The sequence below is a fragment of the Camponotus vicinus genome, unplaced genomic scaffold (assembly GCF_025532165.1).
Source record: "Camponotus vicinus isolate PSW18456_S1 unplaced genomic scaffold, iyCamVici1.0 SCAF_4, whole genome shotgun sequence".
In the NCBI taxonomy this organism is placed as follows: domain Eukaryota; kingdom Metazoa; phylum Arthropoda; class Insecta; order Hymenoptera; family Formicidae; genus Camponotus; species Camponotus vicinus.
The window spans coordinates 4,354,112-4,381,150 of record NW_028141976.1 but is presented as its reverse complement, the minus strand read 5'-3'; the positions used below and the strand labels follow the sequence as shown (position 1 = coordinate 4,381,150).

General features: G+C 33.6%; 3 protein-coding genes across 13 annotated transcripts in view; 2 read left to right on the top strand and 1 right to left on the bottom strand.

The window, feature by feature from the left end:
* Positions 1-8,446: 8,446 nt before the first annotated feature.
* LOC145970756 (uncharacterized) lies at positions 8,447-10,127 on the top strand. 3 transcript variants are annotated; one of them, XM_083097693.1, is made up of 7 exons: positions 8,447-8,598; positions 8,675-8,834; positions 8,894-9,188; positions 9,276-9,421; positions 9,509-9,591; positions 9,731-9,749; positions 9,898-10,127. In XM_083097693.1, exons 2-7 carry the CDS (start codon positions 8,699-8,701, stop codon positions 9,954-9,956), a joined length of 738 nt encoding a protein of 245 aa, XP_082953819.1. In that variant the 5' UTR covers positions 8,447-8,598; positions 8,675-8,698; the 3' UTR covers positions 9,957-10,127. The 3 variants fall into 3 exon arrangements, with proteins under 3 accessions (XP_082953819.1, XP_082953818.1, XP_082953817.1); XM_083097692.1 differs by lacking the exon at positions 9,731-9,749; XM_083097691.1 differs by lacking the exon at positions 9,898-10,127 and having other exon boundaries at positions 9,731-9,866.
* Positions 10,128-10,416: 289 nt separating this feature from the next.
* Positions 10,417-18,278, bottom strand: Jub (LIM domain-containing protein jub). The gene is made up of 6 exons (XM_083097675.1): positions 15,872-18,278; positions 14,624-14,714; positions 12,701-12,870; positions 12,558-12,620; positions 12,296-12,478; positions 10,417-11,934 (listed from the first exon to the last, which is right to left on the bottom strand). Exons 1-6 carry the CDS (start codon positions 17,804-17,806, stop codon positions 11,713-11,715), a joined length of 2,664 nt encoding a protein of 887 aa, XP_082953801.1. The 5' UTR covers positions 17,807-18,278; the 3' UTR covers positions 10,417-11,712.
* Rau (RA domain-containing protein rau) overlaps positions 14,095-27,039 on the top strand; it is a 54,092-nt gene continuing 41,147 nt past the window's right edge. The window contains exons 1-7 of one of the 9 annotated variants that reach the window (XM_083097687.1): positions 14,095-15,233; positions 15,973-16,314; positions 16,379-16,792; positions 16,871-16,935; positions 17,083-17,223; positions 17,307-18,608; positions 19,871-20,118. The gene's annotated coding sequence lies outside the window, so the exon portion shown is untranslated. Of the gene's footprint in view, positions 16,315-16,378; positions 16,793-16,870; positions 17,224-17,306; positions 18,609-19,870; positions 20,119-27,039 lie in introns of all 9 variants that reach the window. The other 8 variants (XM_083097685.1, XM_083097683.1, XM_083097681.1 and 5 more) reach the window with 8 other exon arrangements.

Sequence of the window (27,039 nt, the reverse complement as noted above, 5' to 3'; positions counted from 1 at the left end):
TTGCGTCGTCGACTTTCCGTCGTCGGTGCCGTCAACGTGTCGCGGACGGCGGCGTTTCGTTATCGCGTTTTCGCGTTTAGCTTTCTCGCGTCATCGCGTTTTCGCGCTTCCGCGTTGGACTTTTCGTATAAAAATCCCAATTTCATTATTGTCACGAGTCTCTACTTCCGATGCCAACTAACTAGGATTTCGAGTTTGCACACGTTGCTATGCAACGTACACTCGCGCTTCGTGCTTCGTGCTTCGTCAAGTGATTCGGCCCGAATTAGTTAGAACTCGATCGATTGCTCGGAATGGTCGTCAATGGGTCCCTTCTCTTTGCTCGTCTACAGCCACACGCACTGCGTGTGTTAACTCTGTCGAGGAGTCGAGTGGATTCCCCTAGGCACGATTTTCGCTCGGTAAAAGGGGTTGCCTCCCCATTTTCTAAATTGCTGAATGTAAGCATTTAAAAAATGTGGGTATCCTCTTCTTTTGCCGTCTACTAGCCTGGTGTAGCATATAGCAACCGCGGGAGGCATAATATGTCCGGGCGGAGCACCTGAAATCGTGCTTAGCGGGTCCAGGTTCGATACGAGATAGGATAATTATGCGCGAAAAAGAATTGGTGAACTTCATTTTCCTCTATTTCCGTCAATCGTTTCGTCTTCTTTCCGGTTTGGGCCTAGTCCTTGCTCGTTGTATCGTTGCATTCCCGACCTGTTGACTCGAAGCTGAATCTCGTAAGTGAAATGGGATTTTCGCTCGTACCGAAACCGGGAGTGCCGTCCAAAGTATATACATATTAAGTATATACATCGCGCGACCAAATAGAAAATTTTTTATCGTACCGAAATAGTGCGGGAACCGCTCAGTATCGCGCGTAAAAGTGCGAAAATAGCGATAAAAATATCGCTCGTGAGTGCGGGAGTGCCGTTAAGTATCGCGCGTCTAAGACTGAGAGGAGGAGGAGGAGGCCTAGGAGAGGCATCAGGCTCCGGCAAAGCAACCTTCTGGTAAGCAATTTATTTATTTGTAATTATATATTAAATATTAAATATATTTATTATAATTTAAATTAAACAATTAATCGCAACAATTAATTTGATGTTTTTATTTATATTTAAATAAGAGAGAATTAAAGAAAAAGATTTTTAAATTAAAGCTATAATCTTGTAAAGGTGTAAACTTTTATAAAGTTATAAGAGAATTATTAGTAATGTTTTTTAAAATTTATAGAATTATTTTATTAATCTGTTATTATTATATGCATCGAATATAAAATTCAATGTATACAATAATTTTTGAAATATTAATTATTTTGAACGCTGCTACATTGGAATCTTCTTTTGTATGTTATAGATATATAGATCGATGCAATAACCCTGATGATCTGAGAGGAGGAGCAGGCCTAGGAGAGGCATCCTGCACCGGCGGAACAACCTGATGGTGAATATTATTTATATATTAATTGTTATAAATCGTTAACTTGTTATAAACGAACAATAATTCGATCTTATTATTTCAATGAATTAAAGAGAAAGATTTTTATAAAAGTCATATAAAATTTTCTATTTAAAAAACAGTTTCAAAAATTTATAAAATTTTTCCATACGTGTTTATCTGCTTATTATTTTACACATTGGATATAAAATTCCGCGCGATAAAATTTTTAAAAAATATTAATTGCATTTTGTGAGCATTATTATAAATGAATTTTATATTTGTATGTTACAGACAACTAGCTTCGATAACAACAACTCCGCTGTTGCGCATCAGTGCCGGTGAGTGAAAAAAACTTTTATTTAACTTTAAGGTAACGGATTCGTAGAGATTGCAGATGTAGATGTAGATGTAGATTGTAGATTGTAGATAAATCCGTTGCCTTAAAATGGATGAGCTAGGATGGATTAAATAAAATAAATTAAATTAAATAATTAAATTAAATAATTTTAATAAGTTCTTTCGAACTTATGCTTTACATTGCGAAAATATATTGAAATATTAATTAAAAAAAGAAGAGATCAAGAAAAGATTTTTTTGTAAAGAATTTGTCTAATTTATTAAATAAAGGACACGCATTGACAATTATCAATTTTTGATGCTAATTTATTCTTATAATACGCACTTATCTTCTAATTGCTCATAGCTCATCCATCGTAGAATTTGTTTGTAGATATTGTTTTTAAACTTTACTTTAACTTAATATAAAGCCAAATGATTAATTAATTAAATAATTTATAATATGATAAATGCACACATTAATTTTATATTTTATTATAAAATATAATTTATAGAAATTTGTAGTAATTTGGCTTTATTTCAGTTAAAATAAAGTTATATTCAATATTTAACGAACGATCGTGAAATCGAACGATCGTGAAATCGAACGATCGTTACTAAATGAGCGTAAATATTTTACGCTCTTTTGCCGGTAATTATCCGGCAAAAGAAGGAGTAATTATCTCCTTCTTCGATCTCTGATTAGAGATCGAGAAAGAAAGTGGCCAGGATCAACGAAAGGTAGGTTCAACTGGCCTGAAGAGTACGGTTAGGGTACGCGGTTAGGGCACGCGGTTAGGGCACGCGACTAAAATATATAGGTGAGGTGGTTTAGGTGAGGTGATGATTAGAGATAGGTTCCTCAAATCTCGAATAATTTTAGTTAATCAGGAAGTAGGATTGTTAAGGCTATTAAGTAAAATCATTAGAATTCTTCTATTAATATTAAGGTTGTTAGGGCTCTTAAGATCATTAGAATTCTGTAATAGTAGGATTGTTAGAGCTATTAAAATTATTAGAATCCTTTAATAGTAGGGTTATTAGGGCTATTAAGTAAGATTCATTCTTTCTTTTAATATTCCAATAATCCTAGGGATAAATTAAAATTATTTTCATTAAAGTGAATTTATTTTTAAAAACTTTATAAAAATAAATATAACATGTTTTAAAAATAAAAATGTTTTAAAAGTGAAATTTAAATTATCAAAATTATCTTCAGAAATATTAAAGAAATTGCATAATTATTAACGTTTAAGAAATCTTAACATATTATATTTTATTTTAAAACTTAAAAATATATGTGTATTAAATCAAATATAATATTAAATCCAAATGTTAATGCTATCAATATCAAATTATTATATCGATGTTATTAAATATTTGAATAAATCGAATATTATTATTTGATATTGATAGCATCATAAATTTGTAAATTGTAAATTGTAAATTATAAATAGTTATAATTGTATTTTAATTATAATCTAACATTGATATTTTAATTGCAAAATACAATACAATTATGACTATAATTATATTATATGAAATTGTATTTACGATTGTAAATTCTTATGTAAATTACACGAAAAATTATCGAAAGTATACGTATAATGATTACATAATAGTAATTAACATAATAGTAATTCATTAAATTAAAGTGTTTCTGAAGTATATATTTTTGGAATATTCATAAAAGAGTAACTGTTTGTATTTTCATGTCAAAGAGTCATTAATAAATTCGGAAAATTTTTATATAAAATGTAAAAATTTGATGCTAAATTAATGATTAAATATAAGCATTATAAAATTTGACGGACACCTTCGTTACAGAATCGCGAGTCAATTATTATAAATTTAATGATATGCTTTATTTATGCTTTTTTTATTTAGCTTTATTTATTTATGAATTCCATATCGCGCGGAACTGAATATTCTTAAAATAAATTATTAAATTATGATTGCGAAAATATCGTGTTCTTTCCGCGTTCTCTTCGCGTCCTTATACAAGATTATCATTTTAACAAAAGAATTTTATCGCTGTCCCTCTCGTCAGATAATATTCCTAAATATTGCTAATTAAATATAAAGATTTATCGAATAAGAGTGTGAAGATTCAATGTGATAAGTCAACGATTAAATATTAGCTTCACAAAATTTAACGATCGCCTTCGATATTATAGAATCGCGAGTTAATTATTATGAATTTAATAATTTGTTCTTTCAGTTATATTTGTATTTACCAATTTCGTATCGGAAAATATTCATAAATGAATTAATAAATTACGGTTGCGAAAACACCGTGTTTTTCCCTCGTTCTTTTCGCGTTCTTAGACGAGATTATCGTTTTAATAAAAGAGTTATCGTTGTTCTTTTCGCTAGGCAAACGTTCATGAAAGTTGCGTGGCTCGTACCACCGAGGAGTCGAAACGATTTTTATCATGGAGAATTATTTCTTATTGGTTTTTGTAAGATCCATTCGCGACGTCTAGTTCGGTGCCCCGTTAAAAATTGGGAATTTTTATTGTAAGATTGGAACTAATCCCAGGTTTTCCTGGCAATTTCCGACAGCAATGATTTTGGTAGTCATTCAACGACGAACGCCATACGAACGCTTCTTTAAAGTCGAATTAATTTAAATAATATATATTTAGATGTGAGAGAAAATGCATCTATTTTTTTCTTCTCGTTAAAAATGTTCTGTCATTATTAGGATTGGTATTATTATTGTCTAATGCCAGAAAGATTTAATAGTAAATTAAATATGGATATAGCGTTGTGTATACATTTTTATTTTTCAAGTAATTTCATATTGTGATTAATTTTTATTAATTTTTTGATAAAAATAATTACGAACGAATATATTTTTAATTAATATAATTTGTCTCTCTTTTGAAAAATTATTTCTAGGTACTGGGGATATTAACATTAATTTTTAGTTTCTTTTAAGAAACTATTTGCAGGTATTGGACATCCATCGCCATTTTGAAATATTAGTTTTTAGATATATAGCATTTTATACATATGTATAATAAAATACATGCACAAATTCACGTATCCAAAATATTTTTATAATTTTTATTAATGTTATATATTATATATACGCGAAGTTATACATGAATTTATATAAAATGTGCGAGTACATAAAATGTGCGAATTTCGAGACAAATCGAATGGGTACCTCTATATCAGTAAGATATTGATTAAAAGAAAGAAAAATTATTAGTTTAAACGTTATAAGAATAAGAATCTAGAGAATTAATCTAGAATTAATTATTTAAAATTATTTGATTTATTTTATTTTGCACACTATTCGATTTGAAATTTTTTAAATCTTACTGATATCGGATTCGATTCGTCTCGCGTACGCGAATGGTACCCCAAATTATTGTGTTCGCACATTTAATACAAACTTCAATGATGCATGTATTTTATTATTTATAAATATAATCGTTCGTAATCACATTTTTATAAAAAAATCGTTATATCCATTTAATTTTCAATAAAGAAATATATTTCTTAATAATGAAGAAACATGTTTTCTGACGTGCATATCAATTTCGTTAATTGAAGACAATGATGAGGGATAATTGTTTCGTCGTTGATATATTACTGAAATCATTGCTATCGGGAATAGTCCGGAAGATCCAGGATTTGTTCCCTCCTACAGTGAAGTTCCCGACGTTCAATGGATCACTTAACTTTTCTTCGCAAATTGATCTTGCGAAATCTGATGTAGAAACAAGATGTTCTCCATTTTTAAGATCGCTCCTCTTTTTATCGGATATTACCGGTATGTCACTCGCGTATCTGATGGTTTCGATTATTATATTATAAAAATTATGCGCAATCAAATATTTTGAATATTTTCAAATATTTTGAATATTTTATCAAATATTTTGAATATTATATCGATTTATTTATTCGTCGCGTCTTATCGCAAATTTTAAATCGCGATTTATCTTATAAAAATTCGAAAATAAATCGGTCGGTGAATTGTATATTCGCAAACATTACAGACCTCAAATGTTTGTCGAAATATCTTTGATTTTTTATATTTACGTGATAATAATTATATCGCGCTCGTGTCTATTGAGAGCTAGGATTATTATATTATAAAAATTGTACGTATCGCGATCAAATATTCCACATATTATCGACTTATTTATTCGTCGCGTTTTCGCGTGAATTCAAATCGCGATTTCTCATCAAGATTCGCAAATGACTCGGACAGTGAGTACTATATTCGTAAACATTACAGACATCAAATTGTCTATCAAAATATTTTCGCATTTATGTGATAATAATTATATCGCACGCGATATAATAATGTCTATTATGTATATCTAATGTAATTGAGGGCACTTGGATTATTATATTATAAAAGATATACACACACATATCGCAATCGGATATTCCGAATATTATCGATTTATTTATTCGTCGCGTTTTCTCGGGAATTTTAAATCGCTATTTATCTTATAATTTAATATTATCTTATAATTTAATGATTGACTTATACATCGAAGCTTTGTTTATCTTTCCACGTCTTTGAATATTGTCTTTAATAATCCGTGTAAAATGCACTAATAATGTAAATATTTGTTTCTATAATTAAAAAACGGTCGATAACTTTATTAATGACTGTTTTATCGCGATTGTTTACACTAGATAAATCTTATTAAATTCTATTATTACATCGATTATTAGAGGAACCTTGATAAAATCATTCAATTCTCTTTTAAACGTGGCGATAACGCGATTTTTTAATTATATTTTAAAGCTTATAAAGCTCATTTTATCTTATTTAGCTAATCATGCGCGAGATAGGATATGTATTTTATTCTCAATCGCGAAATTCGTATAAAGTCGCGTATTAATCGCAAATAAATTGGACAGTGAATTTTATATTCATAAACAATACGGACCACAAATGTTTATCAAAATATATCTTCGTGTATCATCATTTGTATGATAATAATTATGTCGCGCGCGTATCTATTGATGGTTTCGATTATCATATTATAAAAATTATACGTATATCTCTCGTAATCAAATATTCCGATTATTATCGATTTATTTATTCGTCGCGTTTTCTCGCGAATTTTAAATCACGATTTATTTTGTAATTTAATTGTTGATTTACATCGAAGCTTATTTTATTTTTTTGTATTTTGAATATTTCCTTTGATAATCTACACAAAATGCGCCAGTAATGCAAATACTATCTTCTACAATCGAAGAAATGATCAATAATTTTATTAATGACTCTTTTAATCACGATTATTATATATTTACGTTACATAAAACTTACTAAATTCTATTATACTTACTAAATTCTATTATCGATTTCTATCGCATATCGATTATTAATGATAAATGTCGCGTAATTAATCATTGCTAATCAGGCTTGTCTGGACTATATAAAAATTTTTAGTAAATTTCATATTATACGTATATTTTGGACATTTTCGCGTCATAAATTATTCCATATAATAAATAAAAATTATTTTGTATTAAGTTTCAAATTATATTTTACATTCACTTTTGTATTAATCCCTGTATTGAAAGAAAATAAAAATAAAATTAAAAAAAAATTTTTTCCTCGTATCTCCTTAACGGAGGCATTTGCCAGATGAGGAGGATTGAGTACTCTAATGAATCTAAGAGCTATGCCGGCGGTAACGTACGCCGATATTCATATAGATTATTTTCATATTTAAAATAATCTTAAGTATGATCTTAGATCGCGTCTTGAGATTCCGTTCAGTTAGTAAAATAGTTGTATTTTCCAACTTACTTAAGACGATCTTAAATATAAGAGTGAATTATGAATGCCGTAGATAGATAGGGTTACCCATGCCGGACAGGTCGAAAGGAAAGAGTCAGACTAAGAGAGATATCAAAATTATATATATATGTTATATTAATTATATTAATATTTTTGTATAAAATGAAAGAAAAAGAAACAGTAATTGGGAAAATAGAAAAAAGGCAACTACAGTGATTTCAATATCTTAAACCTCCTCTTTCTCTCTCTTTCTCTCTCTTTCTCTCCTCTCTCTCTGAGTGATTTGAATATCTATACCCGAGAGAACAAATGTCCATAGAAAATATTTCGATGGACTCCATAGGAAGGAATAAGCATGACAAATGATGGTAATCCTTATGATTTTAACACAAAGGAATACAATAAATCATAATAATCCAAGAACTCGAAGAAGAGAATATATTGGATAGAAATGCATAGTGATTGGAAATAAGTAGAAACTAAAAGACAGTGTGCATACAACCTATTTATTAATACTATTTTGTAATTATATTAAATTTTATAACTTACTACATTATGTTATATAAAGTATTAAGCTTAAAAATATTATGCTGGTATGAAAATTATAATAAAAATATATAAATGTTGGCTATATTAGAATGGAACATGAATTCTTTATATTTTATATAAAGGAAGAGACATTTAAAATATTTTGCAACATCTATATTTTTCGAGTCTTAATTATAAAAACTTCAGAAGAATTTAATGTCCAAAGAAGGAGTATCGCTTTCAGGGATCACCTAAAAACGAGCCATGACATCTCTCAGTTTTCTTTCTGATAGCAAATTCATGTGCGACATGTGTTTATGGTCATTTAAATAGAGGCATTTAAATAGCTTTTCGTTAATACTCCAAACTACAGATGTCACTACTTGAGGCTTGAGGTTTTATTCGTTTGCAATATCTGAGATCAATGCATAATATGTCAAGGTATGTTTTTGGCACTATATTTATATGAATATTTCACAGACCGACATTACAGATTGAAGTAGTAACGACTGAAAAACTCCTTCGTAAGTATTTGATACGCAAACTTTTTTTTATGCACGTGACAAATTGCATCATGAGAATTTTATGATTGTTGGTTAGGAATAGAAGCGGTGTTTTTCGAAAATGGATATAATCTTGTCTCGTGGACTGAGGTATAGCTTCGAATCAGGAAATATTTCGTTTTTAACGAAATATCTTCCACTGTCCGCATGTTACACGTGTCACATCAATACAACACGTTGGAAGTCAACATTTCCTGGTAAGCTCAGTTGTTGTTGAATGTCAACGAGTGCATTAATTTTTTATTTCATTTTACAGAAAGGCATCATCGTTGCAGGACTGTGTCATGTAATTCTTTAGGCCTCGTAAATAGTGTACTCGCGTATCAAAAATCATTGAGGCAGGACGTGAATAAAAATAGTTTGGCTTTGGTATATTATTCGGATGTTAAGCAGAGTACCAAGGATGACTGCCAAAAATCTCAGGCGGAACAGAAAGTATCAGTATTTCAAAGAATGAAACAAATGACCAAAGATTATTGGCATATATTAATCCCTGTTCACATAATTACTTCTATAGGATGGGTAGCTATATTCTACATTGCTATTAGGAAGTATGTATAAATACAATTGATATACATATATATGTCCTTGGAATTTGATAGCTAATTATATGTGAGATTTTTCTTGTTTATTTCTAGCGGTGTGGATATAGCACAGATGTTGGAATACATGAATTTTAGTGAAAAATATGTAGATTTAGTACGTAATTCTAGTGCGGGTAATTGGGCTATTACTTATGCACTTTATAAGATATTTACTCCACTGAGATACACTGTTACTGTTGGTAGGTGTTTATAGTTTGGGTATTTTATATAATAGACACTCTTGTTTATATATGTGCTTTATTTTAAATATTCATATTAAAACATAGGAGGAACAACAATGGCCATTAGACATCTCAATAAATTAGGCTATGGAAAGGCACCATCATTCTTCAAACGTCAACCAGCAGAGGTGAGTAATGTATCCGAAGTGCAATGTCATCTGCTGAGAGTGAAAAAATAAACTATATATTTAACATATAATCACTTCTGTGTCTATATTTGAAATATCCGTCTTGTCTGTTTTCTTTTTACACGCACACGTGGTGCAGCCTGCGCGCAAGATTATGAGTAGGTTACCGATTAAATTCAAATATATTGTGCTGATCTCTGTTGCTTTTGTCCTGTGCGAAGTATTCTTATCGCGTGATTAATATATTATAGATGTCGTTAATGGTGGGAGATGTTCTCTCCGTAATTGTTTTTAATCGTGTTGTAGCCAATACAGTCAAACAAATGTGCAGCAGAACACACGACAAAATTCAAGGCAGAGTGTAAAACGGACCGACATACGGAACCGCCAAAACCATAAATATTTTATCCGCACTATGTCGGATTTACGAATTTGGTCGGTATAGCTTGGAGATTAATTATCGCGCGCGATATCGATGTGTACTTCTCCTTATAAATATGTAATTGTATCACGATAAATTATTTCCTGTATGTTAAGTTGTTTCTTAATAATTTATCCAATCTATTTTTTACTCCATGTGCAATAATAAGCATTGTTCACGTATAACAAAATTAGTTATATCAAGAAATATGACAAGATCTTATAAGAATATTTAGCGATAATCTCACGAAAAAGATATTATAATACATCTTTTATATAGAGGAAAAAGGCCTATTTAAGAAACAATTTTGATTATACTTTAAATAAAAGCAAACATTTTCATAAAAAATATATTAGATTTTTTTGAATGCAACAATGTGTGTGTCATCATGAAGGAAATAAATACATTTTTAGTAGTTTGTCTTTATTGAAGGATTGATTCATTTATACATAATGTGTATGTGATTTAAATAGGATTACATTTTTATCTACAATTCGCGCGAACTTAATTATTTAATTACTACTAAATAACACTTCTATATTACACTTAATTATTATTAAGTGTAATACGAAATAATTACTTTTATTAATCCTGAAAAGTAACGATAGTTATTTGGCAGCTCGAGTTGTGCGTCTTTCAATATTCTATAATATTGTCGCTTATTGATGTAGCACGCCTACATATTTTTCATAATTATTTTCTAGCTTCCATTGTTTATGTCGCGAAAATATTAAAAACGCATTATAGCCGAAGTATTTTATAGTACATTCTGTCATATATCGATAAACTTTACACGAGTCTTCGCAGTGAGATGATATATTTATCCTAATAAATATTAATGAATATTTTATGAAGTACGTATTGAAACTTGATCTAAGAAAATTCGCAGAAAAATCTTCCCAGTCCATCATAAATTCGCATTATGATATGATAAAACATGATAAATATATACATGTGCTCTAAAAAGTATGGAATTGTTGTTTAATAGATAATTATTATGCTATTATATCACAGTTGCCTGCGCAACTCATTCATCCTAATGAGACTATTGTGTTTGCAGCAAACACCCTGACTAAATAAATAAGATTGCATATATTAAATATACCACTTATCTAGACTATCGGTCCTTGTCTTGAATTAAAAAGAAATGTTCTTGTACTCGCATATAACTATACGTTACATAACTATTCATCAATTAAAATGATCCCAAAAGGCAGTGTAATGATTTCGGTTTTTTCAAATCTCCAGTCTTAGAGTTACGTTAAAATGACATTTCGTCTAAAAATCGAAATAATTAAAATTGCACAAGTTTTCGATATTCTAAAAATACATTTAGCATGCGACACATTGCAATTATTATTTTTCTACTATATATTATTGAGATGTATTAATGTATTGATTCGATAATTTGCATTTCAAGAGATAGCAAACATTATTAGCATATAGTATAATAGATGAGGAATGACAACTATTATATTGAAAATCTTTTGTAAAATGTAAATTCCTGCCTACATGAATGCATCATTCGCAAAGTCTGACTCGTACGTACCTTAATTAAATTTCGCGCGCGCAATCGTAAGTGTTCTATTCTGTTATATGGTGTGTATTTTATTTGATTGATTTTCACAGACTTCATTATCGGATGATTGTTATGTGCGCAGTTCGGAAAACTTCGACAGAAGCTCAAGCACCGATCTAACTTAGCCCATAAATTGATAACTAGCCGACACCGGTTGTGGTGCCCTCGGTTGCGTGTGCGATATGCGTTGGATGTGACACGCACGACACATAAGCCTGCCATCGAGTGGGTAGCACCGTTTATCCGGCTCGTCGGTCAACTGCATACCGCAATCCTCGCAAACATAACAATCCACGTGGAAGTCTTTGTCCATGGAAACTACCCTGACCGTTTCCTCGGTTCCCTAAACAAACACAGAAAAGAATATAATTTATTGACTGTAATTAATATTGGTAAAAATGAGGTATGTCGATGCGTCAACATTTTTCTCTCGTAAATAATTACAATAGTGGAATATATCTATCAGAATTTTATATTCACTCTAATATATTTCAATACATATTATTATATAAGCGATGTTTTTTACAAACATCGCTCATATAATAATATGTATTGAAATATATTAGAGTGAATATAAAATTCTGATTATCGTTAGAACGTTAGAACACAATAATCTAATTAAATGGATTGATATTGCTAAGAGATAAGAATTTCCTGTTACATTTTGATAATATAATAAGTGAGTTAATTTTGAACGCGTATACCTCGACTGGTGTGATTCCTTTTCCACAAGACGCGCACTTAGGCGCGAACATTCTATGATAATCGTTTACGCAGTAGATCTTATTGTCGACATCGACCGTGAAGGGAACGCCATCAAGACATTCATTGCAAACGCAACACCTGAAGCAACCCGGGTGATATGACTTGCCCATCGCTTGCAATATCTGTGGAAGACAAAAGACGATGTTATTGAATTTACGGTGAGGTTCTTACACATGATAACGATTGAGCCTCGTCGCTTACCATTTCCATAATGAGATGACCACAAATCGCACATTTCTCGGCCGTCTGTTGGAAACCAGAATACTGCGAATACACAATGATTTTTAGCTAAATGAACGATTGGTCATTATTTCGATCATTGGCATTTGAATCGACTCACATACCAGGTAATCCTCCTCGCAATAAACCCTCCCGTGAACGTTGTAGAAAGCTTTGCCGCGTAGCGCCCTTCCGCAGGAACAGCATATGAAGCAATTGGTATGATAGAGATTGCCCATTGCTTGACAAGCTTGTCCGGCGCCGGTCACTTTCTCACCGCATGTGTGACAGATACCTATCATCAAAAGATGTCTCATGTGAAATTTTCATTACATCGCGCGAAATAATTCAGCGATTAATTCTTCCGTTTTAACATACAATACGTATCTAACATATGTATCTTTATAGAATAATGAATTACAAATTTGTAAATTAAAAATTGTTAATTTATATTGAAGTAGCGATAACGCAGACTAATTAGACTAACATTTTTATTTAAAATATAAATTACATTATAAAATCGCATATTATTTTATGGAATTGGAAGCTCATTCGTCGCGCGAGATACAAGCACGGAGTTCAAGAACACGAGATTCGAGGTTCATCGAAGGGTTAAAAATACACGCGTCGACAGATGCAAGAATGCACATTCACCAGGGGTCGATCGCTGTCAAAAACTACTCGAATCGTTGTGGAGGAACGTGAACAAATAAATAAACTCACATCTTTCGATGGGCAATCGCGATCCTGCCATCCCTTAACGGATGCTCTTCCTGTAATTCGCATGCACCACGCTGATAGTTTCAATTTCGCGATTTGATTTTGTTAGACTAGTTCTAGCCGAACTAGAATCCGACCAACGAGTCGAACTGGTCTATCTATAACGAGATTACTAGTTGCACGTATAGGACATATGTAACGGAGAACGCTGTCCGTCTGCAAGTACGAGTGCGACCAGGGCGACATTTACGTTCGCCTAAACGCCTGCCACTTCTCGACTGACATTACTTCACTCGACCGAGGTTCCTGTCCGCTCGGTTCCTTATTGTGCGCGTTAGGCTGCGTCCACATTTATTTTCCAAGAGCAAGTCGTATATTATTCTTTTTCGCTTTTCTTTACATTGTTTGTCATTTCAGAAAATAGCGAGACAAAGTATCTCTTTAAATATAAATATTAAATTTTTGAAGGAACACAAGAAGATGCAATGAAAAGCAGACGAGAAATTGCATAGACGTATACTAAATTGATTTATCATAGAATATTCTTGTTTTTCATGACGCAGTTAACATGATTAAGTGATAGGGAAAGAGAAAGAAAAAGATGAAAGACAATTTAATTTTCTCATTTAAGCATAATCCTGCAAGTTATATAATTGTTGAGTCTATCTCTTATTATCGTCCTCGACACGAAGCCAGGGAAATGATTATGTCAGTAAGATCATCGCGTCTATTGGCTTAGTATGAGCGTTACTTTAATGCTTTTAAAGAGCTGTATGTGACTGAAGAGAGGAAGAGAGAGGAGCGGCCTATTCGTTTATATATACACCTATGCATACGCGTGCATAGCGTATATTCGTCCCTTTACATAGGAGAGATGCCAAGAGATACGTGGGTGGAAGCTAACGTGGCGCGTGAGAGTGAATGCCAACGAAGTGTCGCGCTAAAAAGTACCCGAAACTCGACTCCGTTTTCCGAAACCGGTCTAACGCGGACTCGTTACCGTGGGAATTGGCACGAAAGTGTCACGTGTGCCCGCGTTCTTTTTATCGTTTCCCAGAAATATCTAAAATTATGGATTCGCTCGTGTTGATTATCGTGTCGTGCGAACCTGCGCACGATGATGACGTTCCGCTAATCTCTTTTTTTGTCACCACAGGATACATGGGAAACATAAAAACGAAATAAAAATATAGATAACGCCGAAGAATGAAAAATAGTCCAGTCCAAATAACCCTTGCGTCAGGATCGTTCGTTATCGCTCAGAAATATGGAATACCAAGTGCACCGATAAGCCTTTTCAAAGTGAAGCACGAGCAATCTTTTCTTACCGAAGTACTCTCCTTCCTCTTCCTGTTTTTCCATTTCCTCTTCGAGTTGCCTCGTCAATTCCTCTATCTTTCTCTCCGCCTCCGTTGGTCCCTGAAAAGTAATTTACATATAGAGAACATATTAATCAATAACGAGTACAAACAGTATCAAATGTTTTCAAGACTATTATTTTATATGTTATTTAATTAATATTGCAAAAATTGGTATTGTAAAAATTTAATTAATATTGAAAATTTTTAAATTTAATTAATATTGAAAAAATTAATATTGTAAAAAGCAGCGGCTACTATTACTTCTCTTATTTAGATTTATAAAGTAATAATATGTTTATGCACACGAACTTCTTAAACATTTAACATAATGTTTCATGCAAATATTGCGAAATGTTTTTACGCATTTGTTAATTTCCTGACAATAGATGGACAGAAAGGAAAAAACAAAGATAAAAAAAATAACAGAGATAAAAAGTGTGTTAAAGTAACACGCAGAAATACGAATGTCTCATGAATAAAATATCATTCAGCAAATGCAAGTTGCTTGTCAGCGGCAAACAATTTACTGACTATGATTCACCGAATGCGTGAAGAAAAGAATTCTTCGGACGGAATAGTAAGTGGTTATCGAAATTTTGTGGATTAGAGATTGTGGGCGGCAATGAAGAAAGGCACAAGCAAGAAAAATATTTATAAGTCGTTCAAAATGCGCATTAATCTTATCGTTACATAGGTCAAGTATGATGTAAAACGGGCGATTAATGAGATCATCGCTGGTACAACGCAAAAGAAGCATGTATAAAATTTATTCATAATTTTCGAGAAATGACTTTAAACAGTTAACATTGACGAGTATCAATAATTCATGTAAATCAGTTGCATTGTTTGCGATGAGAATGTAATTCAAGCGGGATAAGATTACGCTTCGATGAATTTGGGACGCGTCAGCGCATTGTTTATCCCGCTTGTACGAATTTTATATATAGTCTTTATGGCATTCAGCCAAGGTACAGCTTCACGTACATTATGGTCAATGCGTCTCCTTAACCCACTTAACGCGATGCATTAATTACGTTATTTTCGATTATTTTCTTAGCACGCAATAGCAAAAGAATGCGATATAAGTATAAGAGGTAGGAGACGAGAAAAGCATGTACTGGATTTTTGAGATAAGGTTTCTAGGAGATATAAAATTTTTAATAAAAGCATAAAATTTTTCAATAGAAATTTTACATACAATAGCGACAGACTTACCGAAGGTCTAGAAATAACATTGTAGGGAAGCAATCCCTTCCCAGATGCAGGTTTGATCGGCGGACTAACGGATTTTCTCTCTTCTGCCTCCGAATTGGAAGGTCTTTGTAGTACAGGTACACCGGCATTCAAAAGTACGGGCCCTGCAACTCCGCTAGTAACGCCAGGAGGGAGACTAGTGATCCTAGGACCAGTGTTGATGTCAGTTTCACCGGCTGTAGTCAAAGCACTAGTGACAGGAGCTTGTACTTGTCCACGCATAGGACTTCCAATGGAACTGTTGAATGAAGGATGCAATCCATGTCTAGGTGAATTGGTCATATTCTGTGAGGTAATATCTGATGACATCTGACCATGTGTTGGACTTGTTTTTGGAGATTCTCTTATCGCATTGTTGTTAGCAATAATGGCCCTAGTAGGATCACGATTCGGAGAATATAAAGGTGAATTCTTTGTAGCTGGCAGGTCCGATACATCTGAGACATAATTCCTATCATTTTGTTGCAGCGTACCTAATCTCAAGTGTTCCGTGGAGCGATTTGAAGAGTAAACAGGAGAATTTCTAGCAGGAAAATCTGGTCGATTTTCTTGGTGATGATAGTTCCTCTCATTCTGAGGCATTGTACGATTTGGAGAGTAACATGGAGAATTATGACATGCTGTCTGTTCCCCTGGGCGAATTCCATACACTGGCGAGTTTCTGGCTTGCGAATCCCCTGTGAAATTTGCATTTGCAGTTCTCGAAGAAGGATCAACATATTGCTTATAATTCTGTGGATTGTCCTGTCGAAATTGAGAAGATTGACCACTATCAATTTGATTCGTGGCACGAAATCCTTGTTGTCCACTTATAGTACTTTCCAATAAACCACGATAATGATGAGGTTCCGGTGGTAAACGTATCGGAGGAGATTCACTGTGGTACGGTAAACCAGATCTAGGAGATTGTTGTTGCTGTTGATCAGAGCTGTAACTATAGTTTCTATTTGGTTGTTGCAGTTCAGATGGAGGTACATAAGCGCTTCTTCCAGTCTGATGGTCTGAGGATGCAGAGGATGAGCTCTGTAAGTACCTAGAAGTAGATGAATCTATTGACCGCTGTAAACTTGAAGCATCATAACTTTGACCGCGTATACTTCCACTCCTTTGTTGATTATATGATAAATTTTGAGTCATCCCGCGTTGATTCTGAGATTGACCTACCTTTCCAGTCATAACAACGTAATCACCACCATTTATATTTGCTGGATGATAATAATTTGGCGGAACCTGGGGTCCTGGCTTATTTTGTAAATTCTCAGAGAAATGTACTTCCTGTATATTTTCATATACTGGTGGTGCTTCATATGGCGGTAATTCTTTCGCTGGCGATGTACTTTGATAGCGATTGCCAGTTGGCACTTGTGGTTGAGCTTTTCTATAATTTCCTTCATAGGTATCACCAACCAAGGAAGCTCTAGGGCTACTTTTTGGACTTTTCCGCGACTCTATTGGATGATAATAAGGAGGATGTGACTGACTCTGCTGCGGATAATAATCAATATTTTCATAAACAGGAGCTTGTTGATGACTTCCACGAGTTTGATTCTGTTGCTGCTGCTGCTGTAGCGCGTTAATTTGTTCCACTGGCTTGGGAGTAGCAAATCGTGAAGCAGCTATTATATTTTCACGCTCATATTTATAATCGGTGGTGGCTGCCTGTCTAGAAATGTCCGAGGAATTGCCTTCAATGAAGCTCTCGATAGCACCGACCGGTCTACCAGACGCTCTGGCGTCGTTTCTATTGATCACGTTCCTGGATACAGGTACCTGGGCCTCGGGCCTGGAACCCGAGACCCTGGTCGCACTCGTCGCCCCACCGGTGTCAGCGGAATCATCCCCGAGATGCAGATAACCTAACTTTTGCACGTACGAAGTGTCCGCCGAATTGCACATTGGCAGCGATTCTCGTTGGCACGTCGATCACACCGATCAGAATGTCGTCTAATTCCTCGCGTGCCCTCCAATTTCCAATTTCCAGACTCAAGATACCGTCGACGAGTTTGACTCGGAGCGATCTGACATCGTATACGTCAAACTGTGTCCTCGAACTCGCTCCTTCTTCCTCCTTGTCTTCCTTCTCCGTTGCTCCCTTTAAACGTGCGCGTCTCGTAATCTTCTCACGGGATAGCACTGACTCAACGCGAGATACGTATCGCGGGCCCTTTTTCCCTCCTGCGATTTCGGGGACTACGCCCCTCGACCAAGGCGCCTTGGACTTTACTTCTCGGGTCCTGACCGGCGCAGACCTCGGGGCTCGGGGCTCCTCTCGTTGCAACACCGAAAAATCACCACCTGCGAAAATTTATGCGACGACGCACACGCACGCAGCACGCACGAACGGGTCAGCGAACGGTGCATCGTCTTATGTCAAAACAGGGATCTACAGTATTATTATTCTGGCGGTAAGTCGTCGCGGCGCTAGAAGCGAGTTCATTCAGCAAGACGTCACTATCTGTCAATGGCAGATGTCTGTAGTAATCAATGGAGACTACCCATATGATAATCAGTGAATGGGATAGTACGTAACATGTGACAGTTGCCAGTGACTAGTGGTGCCATCAGTGGACGAAAGCTACAGTAGCTTGGTCCCATCGCTTGGTCGATTGTATAGAATATCGCGGATACCGACTAGACATTTTGCGTCCGGATTCGGCGAAGAAAGAATCTGTCTTCGGATATTTTTAAATTAATCGAGGTGAATATAATTATTATATTCTTTCTTTCATCGATGTCCGTAGCATTTTTTGGATACTTTATTCTTAAATTTTGGTAGTAATATATATGTGTATGTCTCGTATATGACCGCATATCTTATGTATAAAATATTTTATATTATATGAAAAAGTGTTTTTTTTAAACAGTTGATAATATTTTAAAACAGGAAAAATGTAGGCATTTTATCCGTATTTTTATTATCTCGAGTGATGCTTTATTATAATTCTTATCATTTGAACGTGTATGCATATGAATTATATGATAGTTTTTTCTAACAAGTAGATCCAGTTGTTTTTACTCCGAAAATATCGGGCGCAGGTAAGAGGTTAGGCTATTTTTTTCGACGCAACGATATCAGATAGACGAAATGCAAATGATGATAGTTTGAAACAGGTTTCTTAAACCTTGCCTAAGGTCGGAATGAGCCGGCGAAGACGGTATCTGGTACCTCGCGTGTCTTCGTGCAGTTCTAACTACTGTGCACGGAATAATAATGCGATGTAATTCCATGACGTTCTATGTATTGTATTTCACACTCAGTTTAATACAAGATTGCCTTGGCGAGAAAAAAACAGTGTATTTAAAAAAATGTTTCACCGAGTAAATTAAAAAAAAATGCTTCAACAAATATCATTTTCAATTAATTAATATGACACACAAGCAATTCTGTAAGTTCTGCCACATATTTTGCAAATGATTTATATCACAAATGTATCTTATATTTTAATCTCGGAAAGATTAATTTTATCTCATCCCTCTCATAAATCTGCTTTCATTCTAATTAAATTTAATTAGCTTTCGCGCATGACCTATAAAGATCGTGATTTCCAATGCAATGGGATTCGAGATTCAGGATAATCAGGGGTTTGTATGCAATAGCGCGGCTCATCTCATGATCGATGAATTCTGAGAAATGGGTCGGCGATGAAATTAATTGCACCTAATGTATGTGTGTATTTTATTCTTTATCTTCTTCTTTTCTTTACATTAAACTGTAACATTTTCAGATGAATGGATTACTTGTATCGCTCGCAATTCATTTATATCAATCGAATATGATCTACATAGCTCGTCGATTTCTCAAACTAGTTGCAGAGAAAATCGAATATTCTCTTTCTCTTTTGATAAATAGATAGCTAATAGATCCATGTAACTTGTACATAAATTAATGCGTATAGTTCATTGTATTTATTACATTCTTTTATCTGTGCATAAATCATAATAGTACATATGTCGTTGCAGGCTGTCATCCACTCGTGCCAAACTAGCGGCGAGAATTAACAATCGCGGTGGTGATTAAAAAATCTCGTCTACATCTGATCCGATCCGACGACGTCGCCGGTGTTACTTGCTGTAATCGCGTCTCACTGTCGTCCTACGCAGGAAAGGAATCAACTTTTCACCCATCGCAGATCGCAGCTGTTCGCCGTGCGGCGCGATAAGCGTGGGTGTCGTGACCTCGCTCAACGAAAACCTTATATTTCCGAAAGGTGAGTAAAAAACACGGGCCTCAAGCCCTCTCGTACCACCCACGAGACAGTCGGAACCCACGTTTCGCCAGGCACCTGCCTGCCTGGGCGACTAGCCGACTACGTTGGCCAATACCGGTTGATCGATCGATCGATATCGATGACGCAATTCCGCGTATTCAGAGTTCGATTCCTGATTAATTCGCGAATCTCGTAGAGGCATCTATCGCTGTCCATATGCTCCCTTCCTTTGTGTTGTGCCTACAGACAAATAAGTATCTTATTTTATAAAAAATATTAAATTATGTAAAATATACTAATGCTCTTCATTTCAATGATAGAATTTTAATATCGATCGATCGATAAAATATTATGTTCATATTATTTTAATTTTATTATTGAAAATTTTGAAAATTGTAGACAGATATCGCGAATTATAAATTATGTCCGCTAGATATCCTAATTTTTGGAGACGGAGACATATACGTGTGAGACATTTGCGTGTATGCAAATGCACTGCAAGACGCATTGCGTCTCGAACGGAAGTTCAGTGACCAACACGCACATCACGGCAGCGCATTCTTGTCGCGCGAAGCCTTGTATGTATGACATAAGATCTGATATACGTGTCACGTCGATGTGACAATAAATGAGACGAACACGCGTTGTATCGCGCGCAGATATAATGATTTAGGCAGGAAATACATCTTCATTCATACTTCGAACGTATATGGGATAGTCATTGTAGACAAGTGAAACAAATCGTATACTTCCAATTGCAAACACATACACGTATGTGTAATGTCTCATATAAATATTTGCTTTTATATATGACATTTATCTCTGGATATATGTAGATATTTTTTATGTACATATATAATGTATGTCGTATGCACGTGCATATATTTATTGAATTCCACTTGTGCGTTTACGCGTCAGACAAGTCACGGTATCTATACAACGCTACTACTTGTTTTTTTGATGCTGACTAAGCAAGGGGATTTCTATCACAGAAGGATATAAAGTTGGTATCGTGATGCAAAGATTACTTAATTTGCGTAATTACGTGAAAGATCAATGTTACTTGAAATTGAACTGATTAGCATCATTTCTCGATATCTTGCAATTACGAAAGATGAAAGATACATACATAAATATTTTCGATGGTAATAAATTAATGAGAATATCAAGAGTGTTTTAATATAGCTAAAAATCTAAAAACAATTATGAATATTTAATGAAAAATTGTAATAGAAAGGAAAGAAAAAGAATTATATCAAAATGCAAATATTTCTTAATTATTGCAATAAATCGCGAGCATACAAATTATGCAAAACAATATTATTAAATTGTTTAAACGAAAAAACAGAATGTAACGAAAAATAAAAAACTGTGAAGGACGTGCAATCTTAAAGCATGAATTATTTATCAGTTATACACGAAAAGTGCGCGATTTTTATTGGTAGGTCTTCCGCATCTGATAATCCATTTCCTCACTTGCAACGACGTTACATTCCACCGTCACTACTTTTTGTGCTGTCGAATCGAATTCCTGTACCTTGCAGGTTGTCCCGAGCAACGGAAGTGTCTGCGTATCAATAGTATATACATATATAATGTATATATGTATACTGTATAATGTGCATGTGCACACGTTTACTTTCCGCACTCATGAATATCTATATTGGTATTGTTTGACACATGTATGTCGATATATGTATAATCTAACCGTATCTTGGTTACCACCTTGACAAGAATTTGGCCCGAAAACCGGTTTACGTTCGTGAAACGCATTCCTCTTAGCGATCTCTTACGGGCTTCCGTTCTAGATTTTTTAATGCAATGAATGCAATCGACATTAAACCGTAAAGTAACTTCGAAAGTTACTTCAAAGATTCGATAATTGGGAGACAATATTGAGTTTCTTTTGATTGCGACAATAAAAAAAAATCCATCACATATTTGTGAAGATATATGAGAGGAAGGAAATGGTAAAATTGAATTTAATGGATATAATGATTGATAATGTGGCGAAATCTGCGTTTCCCTCCGGCTAAAAAAACGCTTAGTATGACAAGTCATATCTAGAATAGTTTTCTTGTAGAATGAATTGAAGGAAGAAGAAGGAAGAAAAATGAGAAATAACTCAAATATAGAAATCAATTATTAAAATGATATTAATTCTAATTCAAAAAATTATTCATTAAAGTTAAATTATTTAATTCGCAATTTATGTACGCGTTATTACATAATTTTCTCAGCCACAAGAAATATTTCTCCGCTTATTAAGGACTTATGCAAGCGGAAGGATATGCGCTTGAACTTTTGACCAAGTCAGTCAAGTGGCTTTAAATATAAAAAGGTGTGAACATATTTGAATGTGAGTGGTGAAATTTGCGACATGTTATTCATATTGCGAATAATGCGCAAAATAGCTTAGTCTTATGAGGAGATAGATGTAGCAATGTGTAAAAAGCAAAGTTTATGTATCCTGACTCTTTATAAATTTTTATTGATAAATCTCCCGCTACAAGTACCTGAAGAAATAATTCCAGTATCCGCGATCATGCTGTTCCCATCCATCCCCAGAAGGACAATAGACTCTCTTGACAAAGAGAGAAGGCCGCTTTCCTTTCTCAGAGTTTCTGTACGAACTAGAACCACGACCGGCTTGCTGGCTTTCGATCGCCGCGGTCTTGAAATCAAGAGCAATTCGGAGCAAAATATATAAAGAACAAGAAAAATAAAACGAGTGTTATCATCGATTTCTGTACCACAGAAAAATAATACTTTTGGAATACTATTTTAGATATTATTATATTTTGGATAAATTTTATAAAAAGTTATAATTTAGTTTAATGATTAAATATTGTAGACGAATTTATATAAAATCTGATATCTTGAAAATTTATTCCTTTAGAGTCGTTCGATTGTCATTTAAAATTAACAAACAACCCGGATGGCATAAAGAATAACAGAATCGGGAATTGTTTGAGAACGCGGAAAATAAAGAGAACATAACTTCGCGCTTCCAGAAAGACGCTGCATATATGCTACGAAGACTTAATTCGGTTCTCTCACGCGACTCAGGAAGGCCGTTATACGCGAAGGACGCTTCCCACGTTATATCGTGTGGCAGATGTGCGGTACCGTCTGCTTATTTCGTACGGGCGTGTGCATCGCACAAATACGGTCAAAATAGTACCGTACAAATATAAGCGAATCTTGATTTCATCAGCGAGAATGAATTGTTTCGCGTATGTGTGCTAAATTTTCTAGATATATTACACGAGATTGTTAACACATTAAGAAAATTAATTACGTATTAGGAATTTTTTATAATCCCGTTCTTCAAACACGGTAACCGTTAAAGAGTTCCGCGATGCAAGATAACTATTATCAACTTTCATCTGACTTACTTTTGACTATCACGATAAAAACTAGTTATTAAAAATCGGGATCTATTGGCGAGCGATATCGACAAATTTTGCATAGACATTCATGATACAGCGATAAAATCGTTGAAAATGGAATCACACAATTTGTAAGATTGGAAGAATGTCGGGGAATGAGAATCGATGAGACCAGTCTCGGTTCGTTGAGGTCACACGAGACAGTCACGCACCACCAACTCTACGGTATGAGTGTCGAAACACTCTTGGAAAGTCTGATATCTGTCGGCGACAGATTTGAGTTTTTGGATGTAACATAAAAGAAAAGTGAATATAATAAGAGTGTCATGAAATTAAATATAATTTTAGCATATTAAACTTATAGAAGAGAGAAAGAGTTTTTCTGTTTATTTAGTATTTAAGAAATTAAAAATTAAGAAATATATTATCTGTAATAATTTTTTAACAGTAGATGTGTGTGTGAAATATAAAGCAGTCGCATATTTATCCTAATAATGCATATCTTATATCTAGGTGCATTCTAATAAGCAGTCAAAAATGGTCTCACGGCGCTCTGCTTTCTCTTATCACGTATATATCATTACTAGGTAACAGGAACATTTAATGTCTTTTGATCGTTTTGCTGGAATATAAATCATAGGTCGCGTACGAAAGAAAATGCGTTAGAAAACTCACGTCCTGTCCACCGGAAATATTAACTTTATATGAAATGCACACAGGTGCGATATTTTCAGAATGCCGAGCAAATACTTTCGCCGGTTACTGTGTAATTGTACCATGATGAAAACTTGATCGTGGTATCCTGAAATTAAACGGCAGCAATTAATACATTCTCGCGAAAAATGCGGAGAACATATTTCAGAACCGCTTTAATACAGTCTGGAAATATCGATGCTCGATATCGATCGTTTATTATATTAGTTATGTCATGATTACATGTTACTCTGTGAAATAAATATCGAGTAATTACTTGCTCCCAAATGACGTAATGAGTAAAAAATGTATATTATCTTTCTTTTTTATATTAAGAAAATATTTTTAATATTTTCTTAATATTAAAAAGAAAAATAATATAAATAGCTACAAATTGTTACAAACTGTCAGACTTTCCACGAATTTATGAAAGAAGACCAACCATTCTGTAAAGAAAGATGAAAGTGGTAGCAATATTAGGAAGAAGAAAACCATTCTGTAAAGAAAGATAAAAGTGTCAGCAATATTAAAAGATACAATTTTAGAGATGTTAGAAACAGCAAAATTGTGATAAATTAATATTTGTGAAATATAATAATGAAATATAATTCCTGATCAATTTTGCAAATATATTTTAGATAATATTATTAAGAAAACAGTAAAAAAATAAAGGATGAATAAACAATTGATAATACAATAAAATAGAACACAGTAAAGTCGTAAAATATAAAAATATTATATTATTTAAATATATTTGGCCCAATAGAACGTTTTAAAATTTGATATAACTGTTTATAGATAAAAAAATTTTATTTAGATTTTCCTGTTTTCTTCCTCCCCTTCTTTCTTCCATCGGAAGGGACTGAATTAGTTCATTTACATGGAGATATCAAACGGAACTTGTTTTACGGGAACGAATCATCAAAGTGACTTTACACGCGATCGAGGCTTTAATCGAGGCCAACCTGAAAAATGTTTGATTCATCCCGAGAAAACAAGAATTTCCTGTACTTCCAACTTGTTGCACGGAATTGCTCAGTTTCAAACGTAAGATGTCAATGATGATTAAAGCTTTCCGGGAAGTTAGATGATACTAATACCTGCAAGTGAACATTATTACATTAAAAGTTAATTGTTATACGAATGTTGAAGTTTTGGTTTTCGAAATGTCTATCTACTATTTAATTAGAGTTATTACTTCTGTATGTGATTAATCTAGATATAACTGCAACTGATTCCCACGATTATGTAGATACACAATTTGCACGATTAAGTTTTAAATTGTGAAATACGAGATAAAAATCTTTCGATTATTTTGCGTTACTATCATAGAGACAAGCAAATTGCGGAAGTGAAACATGTCGATGATTAGATAATTTATATGCACTTATATACAGACATTTTTTTGTAACACATGTGTCGGAAGATTTGATGTTCTTCTGCTAGCATGTCTAATCTGTCACAAATTGCGCAAATTGTTCTGTGAGAAAATGAAATCTCTCGTCCTATGTCTTTAGAAACTTGCAAAGAGGTATACATTATTCACGATAGAAACCTTGTGATTCAGATTTAAATTATATTAACGTGATATAGAATAAATTAATGACACATAAGTCCTAGAAATTATTATAATATAATATGTTCTATTTATATATGTGTTATTTATTTATTATCATGTATATCTATATGTTCATATTTATTGCTGTATCGCTTTCGTCAATGAGGAAAGACCAAGTCCACTCATAGTATATTGCTGACAAGCGCGCGAAGACTTTAATCACTTGCAAAACAATGCTTCAGGATCTTGGAACAGTGATTTAAACAAGAGATTAGTTGAGAACTGCCCCGTGATTTATTGTCTATCAATGCATGTCCATTGTCCGTGGAGACACGATTAGAACGTTTATCAATCAATGATTGGATGTCCCTGAACGTGACAAAACTGCAACTTGACGCGATTCCGAATGTCGTCATACAAATCTAGCTCGTAAATCTAGCTTTGCAATGGATCGCCGATATTTGCTTTCCATTAGTTTTTACAAGCTACATAATTGTCCAGCAATAAATCGCAGCTATAACACTTATTTCGATGTTTATAACGTGTGAAACTCATGTTACCATTAATTCTTATATAATATTTTCCGTCCAAAATAAACGAAACGTGATGCATAAGGCAATTACGAATACCAAGCGTTAAATCGTTTTAATTAGCATACCGGTTCTTCATTTTCGACTTTCTCTTTGCAATTATCGCGATGAAAATTTTCTCACCGTTAATGTTAGATTAAATTAAGTTGAAATCGTAGATTGCTGCTCGGCAACGAAAAGTGCATTGTTCTAGTGCGTTTCTTCTTATTAATGTGCATCTTACATCAAGAGCGGATCATTAGTAGTGAACAATTATAATAACTGTATCTGCTAGCGTATTCGTTGTTGCAATTATTTCATTTGTCATTAGGTATGTATTATGTATCATGTATCAATTTTATCGATTGCTATTTTAATGTATTCCAAAACAATATTAATAACATTTTATCGACATTAGTTTCACTTTATTTGATAGATTTGGTAGAATAAAATTATTATAATATATATAATATTTCTTTTGACGTGAAATAGCAAGAATGATTTATGAGATTCATGTAGGATCTGAAAGGATGAAGAGAGAAAGAAAGGCGGAAAGAGAAAGAGAGAGATTCGCGGAAAATTGTATCATTGATTTGATTGCAAACCTGATTTCGCAACCCATGCTTTATGCAATTGAAATCGTTTTAATTGTTAATGCAATTTTTTAAGCTGTATTTGCTCAAGAAACGCACAATAGTATGCGTTAATT

What these genes read in the sequence shown, in the direction of transcription:
- Jub (XM_083097675.1), bottom strand. Translation starts at nt 17,806, where the DNA reads ATGTGCAATTCGGCGGACACTTCGTACGTGCAAAAGTTAGGTTATCTG. An exon ending in GTCATCTCATTATGGAAATG is followed by an intron (nt 12,479 to 12,557) that starts GTAAGCGACGAG and finishes TGTCTTCCACAG; the next exon opens with ATATTGCAAGCGATGGGCAA. An exon ending in AAGGAATCACACCAGTCGAG is followed by an intron (nt 11,935 to 12,295) that starts GTATACGCGTTC and finishes GTGTTTGTTTAG; the next exon opens with GGAACCGAGGAAACGGTCAG.
- LOC145970756 (XM_083097691.1), top strand. Translation starts at nt 8,699, where the DNA reads ATGGATATAATCTTGTCTCGTGGACTGAGGTATAGCTTCGAATCAGGA. An exon ending in GAGATACACTGTTACTGTTG is followed by an intron (nt 9,422 to 9,508) that starts GTAGGTGTTTAT and finishes ATTAAAACATAG; the next exon opens with GAGGAACAACAATGGCCATT. An exon ending in TCAAACGTCAACCAGCAGAG is followed by an intron (nt 9,592 to 9,730) that starts GTGAGTAATGTA and finishes CACGTGGTGCAG; the next exon opens with CCTGCGCGCAAGATTATGAG.